Source organism: Chenopodium album, chromosome 25, assembly GCF_948465745.1.
Source record: "Chenopodium album chromosome 25, dcCheAlbu1.1, whole genome shotgun sequence".
NCBI classification, from domain to species: Eukaryota; Viridiplantae; Streptophyta; class Magnoliopsida; order Caryophyllales; family Amaranthaceae; genus Chenopodium; species Chenopodium album.
The window spans coordinates 7,533,721-7,547,057 of record NC_137858.1 but is presented as its reverse complement, the minus strand read 5'-3'; the positions used below and the strand labels follow the sequence as shown (position 1 = coordinate 7,547,057).

At 34.6% G+C, this 13,337-nt stretch overlaps 1 protein-coding gene across 1 annotated transcript; it reads left to right on the top strand.

The window, feature by feature from the left end:
- Positions 1-876: 876 nt before the first annotated feature.
- On the top strand, positions 877-13,219 carry LOC145614500 (cation-chloride cotransporter 1-like). Its single transcript, XM_081669556.1, has 14 exons — positions 877-1,111; positions 1,237-1,294; positions 2,473-2,622; positions 3,416-3,494; positions 4,638-4,729; positions 4,946-5,060; positions 5,681-5,781; positions 5,919-5,980; positions 6,745-6,969; positions 7,439-7,553; positions 9,392-9,586; positions 10,278-10,678; positions 11,300-11,461; positions 11,982-13,219. The coding sequence occupies exons 3-14, from the start codon at positions 2,477-2,479 to the stop codon at positions 13,070-13,072; spliced, it is 2,784 nt and encodes a 927-aa protein (XP_081525682.1). The 5' UTR covers positions 877-1,111; positions 1,237-1,294; positions 2,473-2,476; the 3' UTR covers positions 13,073-13,219.
- The last annotated feature ends 118 nt before the right edge of the window (positions 13,220-13,337 follow it).

The window sequence follows — 13,337 nt, the reverse complement described above, 5'->3', positions numbered from 1 at the left end:
ATAACATCATTAAATAAGCATAACCAAATAGTCACATAATTACATGCTTCATATAATGATCATCCATACATACACATTACATTGCACAAATCATCACAAATTAATCTATATTGTATTCTTTAATCCTTACACATGATTATAGGTGATCACAACACCCAAATTTGCATGATTATATAAAACATATACTATTAAATATAACTTGCATAAAAAAAACTACATTCAAAATAAATGGCACCAGGAATTAAATTACAATGCACATAAAAAGAAATTATCTGTCCTATATGCCCTTCTTAAGACTACCCAAATCTCACACATAAAATTAAATAAATAATACTAAGGTTCAAAGAATAAAATAAGTACGCAGATTCAACTAATTCAAAAAAAATAAATAATAACATAGTAATTTATAACGATACATATATTTTATTTAAAATGCCAAATTATTTTAATTAAAATAAAATAATTTTTTGAAATTAAAGTTTAACCTTAAATCACGTCATAAAATCCAGAATCATAAGATTTAAAATGTTAGGCGCCAAAAAAAAACTTTAAAGTAACTTTAGTGGTAATTAAATCGAACAATTTACGATAATGAAAACGAATTTAACAAAATAAAACCAGAATTAATCGAGGAAGGCTAAAAATCCAAATACATGAATATAACAATTCGACACATTCTCGATTCGTTGTCTCATACAACTTTTTGAGTGGATCCGTGACCGCTTTGTAATTTTGTGAGAAAGTAAATTAAAAAAAAAAATTCCATTATTATTATTATTATTGTATTATTATTTGACACAAAATTTCCATTATTATTAAATTAAGCCTATACCTAGAAAATAAAGTTTTCCGTACAACATACATGACCAAGCGAGGGAGTTTCCATTTCTCCAAAAACAAATTAAAAAATTAAAATTAAATTTTTCTGAGATTTCTACATTTCTTCAATTTCAAGCAGACCAAATGAGAGAATTTAATCAACTCATTTAAATTGAATAATCGTAGTTGGTTTGAAGATGTTTTGACCTTTGAATTGAATTTTTCTTCGATCTCCATCACATTTCGCTGAATTCTTTGCATTATTTTGTTAAATAGTCAAATTTGTTCACAGGTAAGATTTTTCTTCAATTAAACTATGATTCAATCACATTATATTGTATTCTTTCAATTTGAGATTCGTTTTATTTTGTTTTTGTAATTTGAATAATGTTTTTCTACTGATTGTTGTTGCCCTAGATCTACGATCTTGAATTTCGGCTTCAATTTCCCAGAAAATATTTGCAATCGATTCCAGGTTTGAATTTTTTATATCTCCTTTGTTTAATTTTGTTGATTGGAATTGGAATGATTGAATTTTATATTTGGGCAAGTATATTGAGCTAAATTATGTTGATGATATGTATACATTTCATTTGAGCTAGATTATTACTGTTATTTTTGATGATTGAATTGTAATTGCTTGGATTTGGTTGATTTTATTGTAATGTGGTAATATAATACACTATTAACGGACGAGGTTTTATGAATTTGATTCGTATTAATGGAGGGATATTCTTGAATTGAGCTTGAGATAGCTGTATAAGATTTGTGATGATTTGGTATAGTAATGTCCAATCCAAGATCCATTTTCTTATCTTGTTCTGTAATCGGAGCACAAGACGAGTTGAATTCCCGTCCTTTCCTACTTTAATGGGTTTATATTGCTAGTATTAGCTGTTTTTGCATTCAAATTAAGGCTCCCAATTAGTTTCAATTAAGATACAGAAAATCTAGATTGCACTTTGTCTATGGAGGTGGATTGACTTGATTATTACCTTTATGTAGCACCTTTGCTGATTACAACGTAAGTAGCTCACTTGAAAATTGAATCTTTTCGGTCGGTATTGAGTTATAAAATTTGCTGTTCAAGTCAGGTCAGATTTGTGTTGGCTTTGGGATCAAGTCGAATTTAAATTAATATTAAGTTGGATTAATAGTTTTTGGGTTAAGGGTCAGACAACTTTGTTGGATTTGGGCACAAATAACACTTCTAATGATGCTATATGCTTATATCTTGCAACATATGCTTCCATAAGCACCTCGATGAGCCAGCCAAATTACTCTCAGCTGTTGTGTTGGATCTTTAGGAGTCGAGTTCCTGTCCGTTATTGATGCAAGGAGATCTTATGTTTAAAATTTTAAACAATTAACACAATGTTATTTTCTTAACAAAAATTTGGATTGGTAACTGTAAGCGGGATCATTTCGTTAGATTATAGTGTCAAGCCTCATTGTTGTTTGCTCACGTGAATCATAGTGCATGTTTTAATTTGTTGATTAGATTTCTGATTTGTCATTCTATTGATGTTTACTGTACCATGCTGAAGCATACATTGGTAACATTGCACAAATGTAATATTGAGTGAATTTAGATGAAAGCTTCATCTAGTAAATGCTTTATAGCGTTTCTTGCCATTTTGTTGTTTTTGGCAGAAAAATGAATGTCAGCACAGAGGAAGACATGAGGCCAGATGGGAGTGAAAGCTCGTCAGCTTCACATGCTGATGTAAATGGTACTCACAGGGAGTCAAAACTGGAATTGTTTGGTTTTGATTCTCTTGTGAATATTTTAGGCCTTAGAAGGTACGAAGTGTCTCCCTTTGTTTTTTTTTTTTTCCGCTCTCTCTGGATCTTTATTATTTTTTCAGTTTTAGTTGTATGAGGCTATTTTAAAGGAGCTGCAAAATGGACTTGCTTTCTCTTGCCTAGTTTTAATATGTGGTTCAAATTTTAACAGCCTATTGTTTGACTATCAAAGACTATCCTTTACTTCAGGCTTTTATATAATGATGAAATAAAGATTGGAAGTATGGTGTTCCCATGTTGTTGTTTAAATTACAAGCTGTATTATTTTGGTTTGGTTTGGCTTGGTCTAGCTTAGCAATGGGAATATGCAGTTTAGTTTAACTGTTGTGTTTTATTATAGTTGGATGTTCTTGTTTTCTTACAATAAAACAACTTTGTTATTGGTGACTCTGAGGTACTTAATAGTGCCATCTCGGACAATTTCGTGGCCCAAAGCGAAAACTAAAAAATGGACCCTAAACAGTAGAGTTGTATTTCATCGGTGATACATCGACAAAATATATCATACATTTATGTTGCATGAATTTTATATAATTTTGTCTTCTCTCTCTTTTATTTATTTATATTTATTTTATTTTTTTATTTTTTTAATATCAAAATTAAAAAGAATAAAAAAGATGTGGGGCCATTCAAAGCTGTTGCTCAAGGTGCTCATGCGGTCATGCCTATAGCTGGCACTGTTACTTAACTAGATTTTCTTGATTTCCTCTGACAAAAGACAGGCCTATTTTCTCTTGGTAGCTTATTGTAATGGAACCTTGATTTGTGCCTTGGTGATTTACTTTTTCAGTATGACTGGAGAGCAGAGTCATGCCCCGTCTAGTCCTAGAGAAGGGGAGGATGTGTCTATTATGCTTGAGCGTCCAAAGGTATTTTGGTATTTTATCTAGCATTTTTTCTGTCACTTCTAGTTTGTCTGCACTTTTTATGCCTTTTCATATCTTTCAGTTTGTAGTTATTAACTTTGTCATTGAGAGGAAGGGATAAATAAGAATAAAAGGACAACATGAACAATGTGGGAATAATAAGAGAAGATGAGGAGGAAATTGTAGGCAGCCCATGATTTTCTTTTTCTTTGTGACGTTATCTATACAGCAAGCCTCTTGTAATGAGGGAATAATAAGACAAGCTGAAAAGGGAGTCGTAGGCAGCCCATTATTTTCTTTTCCTTTGTGATGCTATCTATACGTGAAGCCTCTACACCTTTTGTTTTGCCAAGTATTCCTTTGTTGTTTATTTTACAGATATCATGTGAAGTATTGCCAAGAAACAGTGGTCAACTTTGAAGACATCTATAATGATAACATAGCTTTATTAATGGGATCAAAACTACTCAGATATAAGTAATTAGGATTGCTCCTCTTATAGAGTTATAGAAATATATCTATAATTTTCATAGGGTGCACTGGGAAATCAGAAATAGTCAAAAACTCCTCAAATTTGCGACTTCTCAACTGCTCAATCTTCCTAATATGCTTGCTGTCACAGACAGACTTCCTGTCTGTCCTCTATCCTTTGGTTTTCTTCCATTGTCCAGAAATAAGCTAGTGGATGCATCTTTCATATTGATCCAGTTTGCTTGCCCTGTACTTGACAAGGTACAATTTAGTTGGGGATGTAGGATCAAACATTTGTTTGGTTTCCTCTCACCCTTTTCATGAGGTGGCATTTTAGAGTCCCACTGTTTTGACTCTTAATAGCACTTTATGTTCAAGCTGCCTTCATGCTTTGTCGGGCTTTCTTAAGTCATTTAGAGATGTGGTACGGAATGTATCTTTACAAAAGTGGACCTATATGTTCGTTTTACTTAAGAAGCTACTCTTTATTGCGGGCTCAGATCTTTCTTGTGGGTAGTTACTAGAAACAAGAATATTTTGTTTTTATGTAAGTTAAATTTTGGTCTAAAATAGTTGCCTTTGTTTTGAATATTATTATCTTTCTGTGTGAGTTATTGCTTATAGCAAAAATCCTGATTACATTTTGCAACATGTTGATGTGTAATTTTTATTCAGGATGCTGATGTCAAATTGGGAACCTTGATGGGAGTATTTTTGCCATGCTTGCAAAATATATTGGGAATCATATACTACATCCGGTTTACCTGGTAATTTGCTTCTTTTATACTTTAATTTCAATGAAAACTCAAAGCTACACAGGCAGGGCTTGGGTATCAAGTCTTTTCTTTTAAAAGTCTGATTAATTTAATTATTAGATTTCTTATTTTTAAGCTATTTAAATTTCTTTACTTATCTCTCTCCACCTTGGTTGCTTTTAATTATTTGAGCCATTTTTTCTTTTGCTTTATTTTGTGCATTTACAGGATTGTTGGTATGGCAGGCATAGGCCAGTCCTTATTTCTCGTGTCGTTCTGCTGTATGTGTACGTTCTTGACAGCGGTGTCATTAAGTGCAATTGCAACAAATGGTGCAATGAAGGTAAAGTGACTACTCTAACTAGTTTTTGTTGTTTGATAGCAGACGATGATTGCATGCAAAGGTATCTTTTTGCATATGCAAATTTAGTTGTTGGGCTGAACTACCATTAAGCCAAATAATTATTTTCTGGCTGCATGTTGATGACTGATGGGAAGCAATGCTACATTGATCCTATAACCCGTAGACCGTATAAGACTAATCAATCTACACCTGTACTTTAACCTTTTATGGGTTGAATTGAAAGACTGTACCTAATCAGTAATGTAGCATAAATCAGTTATGACCTGGTAGGAGATTGAATGGTGACCCAACTGAATCCAATTTGAATGTTTGATCTACCAGTTTCCTGGGTCTGAATTTGGTGTGAGCAATAGTTTATTTTATACATTATATTATATATAATATGCAATCTGTATTTTTCCCTTTTGTCCGAAATCAATTTGGTAATAAGATCTCTTGATGTTTATTAGCTTTCATGCAATTATTGAGGTATGTACTTGTATTAGTTTGTATATGTGAATAATTGCATGTATTTTAGGGAATCATTATCTTATAGTGTGAAATCAATACATATATTTGTCTAGTATGAAATGAAATAAATTTGTATTTGTGCATTACAGGGTGGGGGGCCATATTATCTCATTGGTCGTGCTCTTGGTCCAGAAGTTGGTGTCAGCATTGGACTTTGTTTTTTTCTAGGAACTGCAGTCGCTGCATCTCTGTGAGTGCTTACCTTAGATCTTTATTTTTTTTACTTTTTTTGGGGGTGGGGGGGTTTGTGAACTAGTGATACCTAATATGACTTGCAAGCATTGTTTATTCTGACTTATTTTATATGTTTCTCTGTTTTGTCCCCAGTTACGTATTGGGAGCTGTTGAAACATTCCTTAGTGCTGTGCCAAGTGCTGGTATTTTTACAGGTACTAAACAGGAGATGAGATATTACTGTGGAAATATTAAGAGGTGAACGTACCTTACATGACTGTGCTTGATATGTTTGTCTTTATGTGGGTTATTCTGGATTTCTAGAAGACCTGATGTTGGAATCATGGGGAGGTAGACTTTGAGCCAGGATTAAAGTTTGTGTGCTCCTGGGGATTTCGTGGTGGGATGTTTTGGGGCTTTAGATAGCCTGGACCTGACTTTCAGTAGTTTGCATCCATAAATAACTTTATTAGCTGGTCATTTTAATGCTTTGTTTGTGGTCAGGGAAAATTGCCTCAAATAGCACAAATTTTGGTTGTCTGCAACCTTCGAGGCTTTGACACAAACTTGACTTGATAAAAGTGTTACATATTGTATAATTTAACCCCTAATATCTCTATTTTATAGCAACAAGCTGGAGATTTTACTAGAGATGCATGCATGGTATAAATCTTTGATAATATCTAACATGAAAGCATATAAGCATAAAATGTATATATGTAAAAAAAAAAAAAAAACAAAAAAAACTCACCTCACCTTCCCTCAATCTCCCCAATCTTAGATGGAGAAAATTAAGGGGTGTGCAATAGAAACGAATTGGCATCATTATGGCAATTTACATCTTTGTGCCAGCATTCATGTTCAATCTTTAGACAAAGTATTACCTATCGCGTCTACTGTTCGAGTGTCCTTGCCATTTTTTTTTCTGCAATATCTTTTTCCCTGAATTAGATATTTCTCCTGTGGTTTTTTTGTGCAGAGACCATTACAAAGGTGAATGGAACAACAGTCAGCCCCATACATCAACCAAGTGTTCATGATCTACAAATTTATGGGATTGTTGTGACCATAATCCTTTGTTTTATAGTATTTGGTGGTGTGAAGATGATCAACCGAGTTGCACCTGCTTTCCTCATTCCAGTTTTGCTCTCAATTTTCTGCATATTTGTTGGAATATTTGCATCTGGAAAAGACAAGCCTGTTGGTGCGTGTGCTTTTACATTCTTCGCGTGTTTGCAAATTAAATATTCTCGCTCTGTTAGGCTGAATCAAGATAATTAAACTATATTAGTAGTGTGACACCAATTCTGCAATTAGATCTAGCAATACTCTATTATTAGATTTCCAAGATGTGATTTTTTTTTTGATGGTTGTATTGAGTCGATTTACGCACCTGCTTGTGTACTGATTCGTAACCTTGCAAACTGCAATGCATAAAAGCTTGCTTCAGTGATTGTTGAAACTTTTGCATCTGGAAATAATATGTTTACATATGCATGTTTGTTGTCTAAAAGATGCAGTCTGTGTGAATTGTCTATATGTTTGCACTTATATGCAGTGCGGGTGCATGGACATTTGGATGTCTTTGCAACATTGAAGAATTACTTAGCTTACGGAGCTTCCTTTTGTTTTTCTTTGCTTGGCGAATTGGGCCCTTAAATTGCTTTACACAGAGGGAATAACTGGCATGAGTTTAACAACATTCAAAGACAACTGGAGTTCTGCTTACCAAATGACTAATGAAGCTGGCATACCTGATCCTCTTGGATCGACCTACTGGAATTTCAAGTATGTTTTATGATTCTTTTTTCTTGTTTCTTTTGCATTCTTGTTTGTATTCACATGGTAAATACTTTAACCTAACATTGTATGATGTATATAAATTTTGGTCGATATGGTTCACATGTGATTCCAAAGGAGCCTTTGGACTGTGTTTTAACTTAAAAAGGTGATTATTGTTGCTTACTGACGCCCCATGTGGAACTTTCCATGTAATGAGCATGTTTTGTGTACGGTCATTATAGGAAAACTTGTGGTTCAAGTTCTTAAAAATCAAGGCAAATAATGCAGAATCGCAATTGTTTTAGTTTCCCATACTGGAACTGTAGAAAGATTATTTTATAGCTTAGTAAGTGTATTTTCAACCGTCATTCAACTTGATTTGAGTGGTTAAAGGTAATAAGCTTTAAGCAGAATCTATAGTGATGTTGCTGTGTAGTTAAGTGTGTGAGTTTTGCACAGAGCTAGCTTGTTACTTCTTAGCTCATCAGGTATTTGTTGTTCCATTGCCTAAAGTTTATTTCAATGGAAAATTGTGTATGCTTAACTGTAAAAAAAGAGAAGCCGTACAATTCCTATGTTAGTTAGCTACTGCTTTTTGATGGATGGATGTACTATTGATTGAAGGTGATTTGTTTGTATTTGTTTTTATTAAGGCTTTATTGTAAATCAAATAAAATTCATTATAGAAAAAAATCAGAAATTAAAGTTATCATTGGTATAGTAGGAAATTTCTGGTAATGAGAAGATCTATGTTGGAAGAAGTAGTCAGCCAACTTTGACCAATCTTACAATCAAATTTACCCCCTACCTCCCTCTCCTATAACTATATTGAATCATATGGAATCTTAAAATTTTAGTCGCAATAGTTTTATTGATAAGTTGATACTAATCTTACAATCATGTATAATTAATTAATTATATACTTGTAGAGTTTCCAGATATGTAATTCTACTATTTATGGAAGTATTTATTTATATAATTCCCGTAAAGGCAACAAATATTTACAAGTAGTACTCCCTCCGTTCTTAAAAGTTTTTTTCATCATTTATTTTGGGTGTTTCAGAAAGATGTTTCCTTTTGGATTCTTTGCCATGTTTGACAGATTTCTCTCCCCAATTTACCCTCATGAAATTGGTTTAATCCCCAATGTATCCTCATTATTAGACCCACCATCTTCCTTTACTAGCCACCCTAAGAAATTGACCCATCTACCCTCAATGTTGTTCTCTTTTCATCACATGCCATTCTAGGAGAAAGGGTGTAAGATTTAGTATCAGGGTCAAGAAGTTAGGGGATTATTGGAAGGTTTATTTTAGGTTAGATTTATTAATGGTTCAATCCCATATACAAAAGAAGGGCTAAGGTTAACAAATCCCTTGCCTTCAGGTTATCATGATACAATTTATTTTAAATACCAAGAAGAGTCAACTAATGATATGAAGAAATACTTGATTCCAGCTATACAAATGCCTTGATAGTTTGAAATTGAAACTTTTAGAAGGGGAATTTTCTCAGAGTGCACCACCAAATTGCCAACAGAACTGTCTTTCACACTTTGGCTTCTAGAGCTTTTCTGTTCCTTCTGGCTACAAGAGAATCTTTCATATAACTATGATGAACCTAGTTCATCCCATACATACCTTATGTTTAGCACTCTTGCTGTTTAAGGCACAAAATTTTTTTAGCAAACTCTGCCTCTTTAAAAATTGGTACTTTTCTGCTTTGCATGTTATGTCATCATTAACTGCTCCCTTGTTCTCCTTTACCCATTCTAGTTTAGAGAATTTTGTTAATTTGTGAACTGCTGTATAATTTGTTTTTCACTATACACTCTGACTATGCAGTGCATTGGTTGGCCTTTTCTTTCCTGCTGTAACCGGTATCATGGCTGGTTCAAATCGCTCTGCCTCACTGAAAGATACACAGCATTCAATCCCTGTTGGAACATTGGCTTCACAACTCACAACCACTGGTCTCTATCTAATCTCAGTTTTAGTATTTGGTGCTTTTGCAACTAGGGAAAAGCTTCTGACAGACAGGTGTGTGATTTTGAACTTTGGCTTTTGCTCTTTTTCATTATCTGAACCAGCCATAGGGTTGAATTAGGCAATTTTGGAAGTTCATATGTGTCAAATAAAACTCTGCTTCTTTTTGTGAACATGTGCTGTACACTCACCTACTTTCTTTATCTTATTGATTTCATGTATTATTTTTTCACCTAGGAAGTAGGAGCCACAGAGGAGCCTTGCTGTGAAATGATTATGGATTTATCCTTATAGATTTTATTGCTTTATTGTGAAATTAGGTAATATAATTGATTGATGAAAAGCACCTTCGAGCAGTAGTATTAGGATTTAGGACAGAAAATCAAATTTAAGGAATGACTAAAATATATATCCTGTATGCAGACAACTATAATATAGGTATTGCGAGGAGATTGATGTCAACTTTACATGACTTCTTGTGGAGGGATTAAGATGCATACGAATTCTAGTTGCCTTTTGTCTAAGAGCTAGAAACATTCACAAAAGAATCATATTTTATTTTATTTCATATATTTCCACTGGTACATAATACATATGGATGTTTATAATCCCAGTGTTAAAGGATTATTGAAGCTTACTCTGTAAAAGGGTTTTGTCATCTTTATTTCTTTGTTGCATATCTGTTTACTCAGTTATAGGGTGTTGACATCTTTCTCTGCTTTGTTGCACATCTGCTTTTATGCAGGTTACTTACAGCAACAGTTGCTTGGCCTTTTCCAGTAATAATTTATGTGGGAATTATTTTGTCAACTCTGGGGGCTGCCCTTCAGAGTTTGACTGGTGCTCCACGCTTGTTGGCCGCAATTGCAAATGATGATATTTTACCTGTTCTTAATTACTTCAAAGTAGTTGATGGGGGTGAGCCTTATATTGCTACCCTCTTTACTGCCTTCATTTGTCTTGGGTGTGTTGTGATTGGGAATCTGGATCTTATTTCTCCCACAATCACTATGTTTTACCTGCTGTGCTATGCGGGTGTGAACTTGTCCTGCTTCCTTCTGGACCTTCTTGATGCTCCCAGCTGGCGTCCGCGTTGGAAATTTCATCATTGGAGCCTCTCACTTTTTGGAGCAACTATTTGTATAGGTATGGTTATTCTAAAAATTATTATTAAATTTACTCGTGATCTGGCATCTTTTGGTAATTGTTACTCTGAAAAGGTTGATGATTGGGAACTTGTACATCTCTAATTTAGAAGGCATCTAGGCTGTATGAAAACATGCTTTGGGGTGCTGTAGTTGCCACCATAGAATATCCTACATCTTATGGATTTGAGAGAGATATATATTTGGTAAAAGATGAGGGACAAAAGTGAACAAATAAAGTTCCATCTCATTAGAACTTTCGAAGAGGGGTTTGGAGCATTATAAGAGGAAGGAAAGGGAATAGAAGTGGAAGTGAGAGGAGCTAACTAAACTGAATGGTGTTACCCTGAATATTTTATGCTGAGAGCTTGGGCAGTTGGGCACTTGTGCCGGTATCTATGCAGTCCTGTACTGGCTACTTTAAACTAATGGTGTGCATATGCACCAAACAAGACTCATCTTGTTAGATTGCATAGACACTGACATGGTTTTTGCAATGTTGTCTTCTCTGTTAACTGATTCATTTAAGGCTTCTTGCTGTTCCAAACTAATGAATTTGTGTGGCAATCTGGGTTGATTTTATTTTGGAAAAATTTGATTCACTTCAGGGTTTGTATTGCAGTGATCATGTTCTTGATCTCGTGGTCATTCACGATTGTATCTCTTGCCCTTGCATGCCTTATATACAAATATGTGTGCATCAAAGGAAAAGCAGGAGACTGGGGTGATGGTTTCAAGAGTGCTTATTTTCAACTTGCACTTAGAAGTCTTCGTTCTCTTGGAGGTATTGATTTAAGGATTCTACTTTTTGTTGCTAATGCTATCATTTTCTTGTCAGAGATCTATGTTTGTGGATTGGTAAAATTTGTACAAAATTTGGACATTGATCACAGGCTGAGCATATATAGTGCTGTAGAATGTTTTTAGTACCAGTTAGCTGTTTGAAACTTAATTTACAATCACCCAACACTTGTTTTTAGATCATATCATCATAGGCAGCATTGATGCTTTTGGTTTTGTTCAAACCTGCTGACAGTCAGAATTGTCCACTAGCTATGGTGCTTGACTTTGTAGTATGATGGTTACAGTTGAGGATCATAATCTCAATATGATTGTTTACAAATCTGTGAATTACTTCTTTATATCTAGACCAATTTAGATCAATGTAAGATCGTGCAATTGGTTTTGTTAAGAAGTGGACTTTATTTATACCTTTTTAATTTCATTTAATTTATCTATTTGTGCCGTTGCCAAAAAAAATAAAATCTATTTGTACCATGTGCCTAACTTTATTGCTATATCAGCAAATCAGGTGCATGCAAAGAACTGGTATCCTATTCCATTGATCTTCTGCCGGCCTTGGGGCAAGCTACCAGAGAATGTACCATGTCACCCCAAACTTGCAGATTTTGCAAATTGTGTGAAAAAGAAAGGTCGTGGAATGTCAATCTTTGTCTCTATCCTTGATGGGGACTATCTTGAATGTGCTGAAGATGCTAAGATTGCATGCCAGCAGTTGAGTACGTACATTGAATACAAGCAGTGTGAGGGTGTTGCAGAAGTAGTGGTCGCTCCTGACATGTCTGCTGGCTTCCGTGGCATAGTCCAAACCATGGGCCTTGGAAATCTCAAACCTAACATTGTGGTAATGCGGTACCCTGAAATTTGGCGTCGTGAAAACCTAATTGAAATTCCATCCACCTTTGTTGGAATAATCAACGATTGCATTGTAGCAAACAAGGCAGTTGTCATTGTCAAGGGTCTTGAGGAATGGCCCAATGTGTTTCAACGGCAGTTTGGCACAATCGATCTATATTGGATTGTACGGGATGGAGGTCTCATGCTTCTTCTCTCCCAGCTTCTCTTGACAAAGGAGAGCTTTGAGAATTGCAAGATTCAAGTCTTTTGCATAGCAGAGGAGGAAACTGATGCTGAAGGCCTCAAAGGAGATGTAAAGAAGTTTCTTTATGATCTCCGTATGCAGGCAGAAGTAATTGTTATTACAATAAAAACATGGGATGTACAAGTAGATGGTGGATCCGCACAGGATGAGTCAATCGAAGCATTTACAGCTGCACAACGTCGAGTTGCTGATTACATGTCAAAGATGAAAGAAACAGCTGAGAGGAACGGCACTCCTTTGATGGCTGATGGTAAACCTGTAGTTGTGAATGAGCAACAGGTGGAGAAGTTTCTTTACACTACCTTGAAGTTGAATTCAACGATGCTAAGATACTCAAGAATGGCCGCTGTGGTACTTGTTAGCTTACCGCCACCACCTCTTCATCACCCATCTATATTTTATATGGAATACTTGGATCTTTTGGTGGAAAACATTCCGAGGCTTTTAATTGTAAGAGGATACAGGAAAGATGTAGTCACATTATTTACGTAACTTCTAAGACCCCCAATTTTTGCTAGGGGGTTAAACATGGTGTACTTAAGGACCACAAAACTTGAAACTACCTATTTGTTCATATCTTCTGTTTTGACAATTCATTGTATCTTTACAATTTTGTCAATCATTCTTTTTGTAGATGTATGTTTAGGCAGCCCATTCTTTTCTTTTTACCCGACTCAGATATTTTTTGTTTCCGTGCTGTTGGTCATTTAATGGCTCTTCACTTCTTGAAATTCATATACATTAAAACAAGATTGTG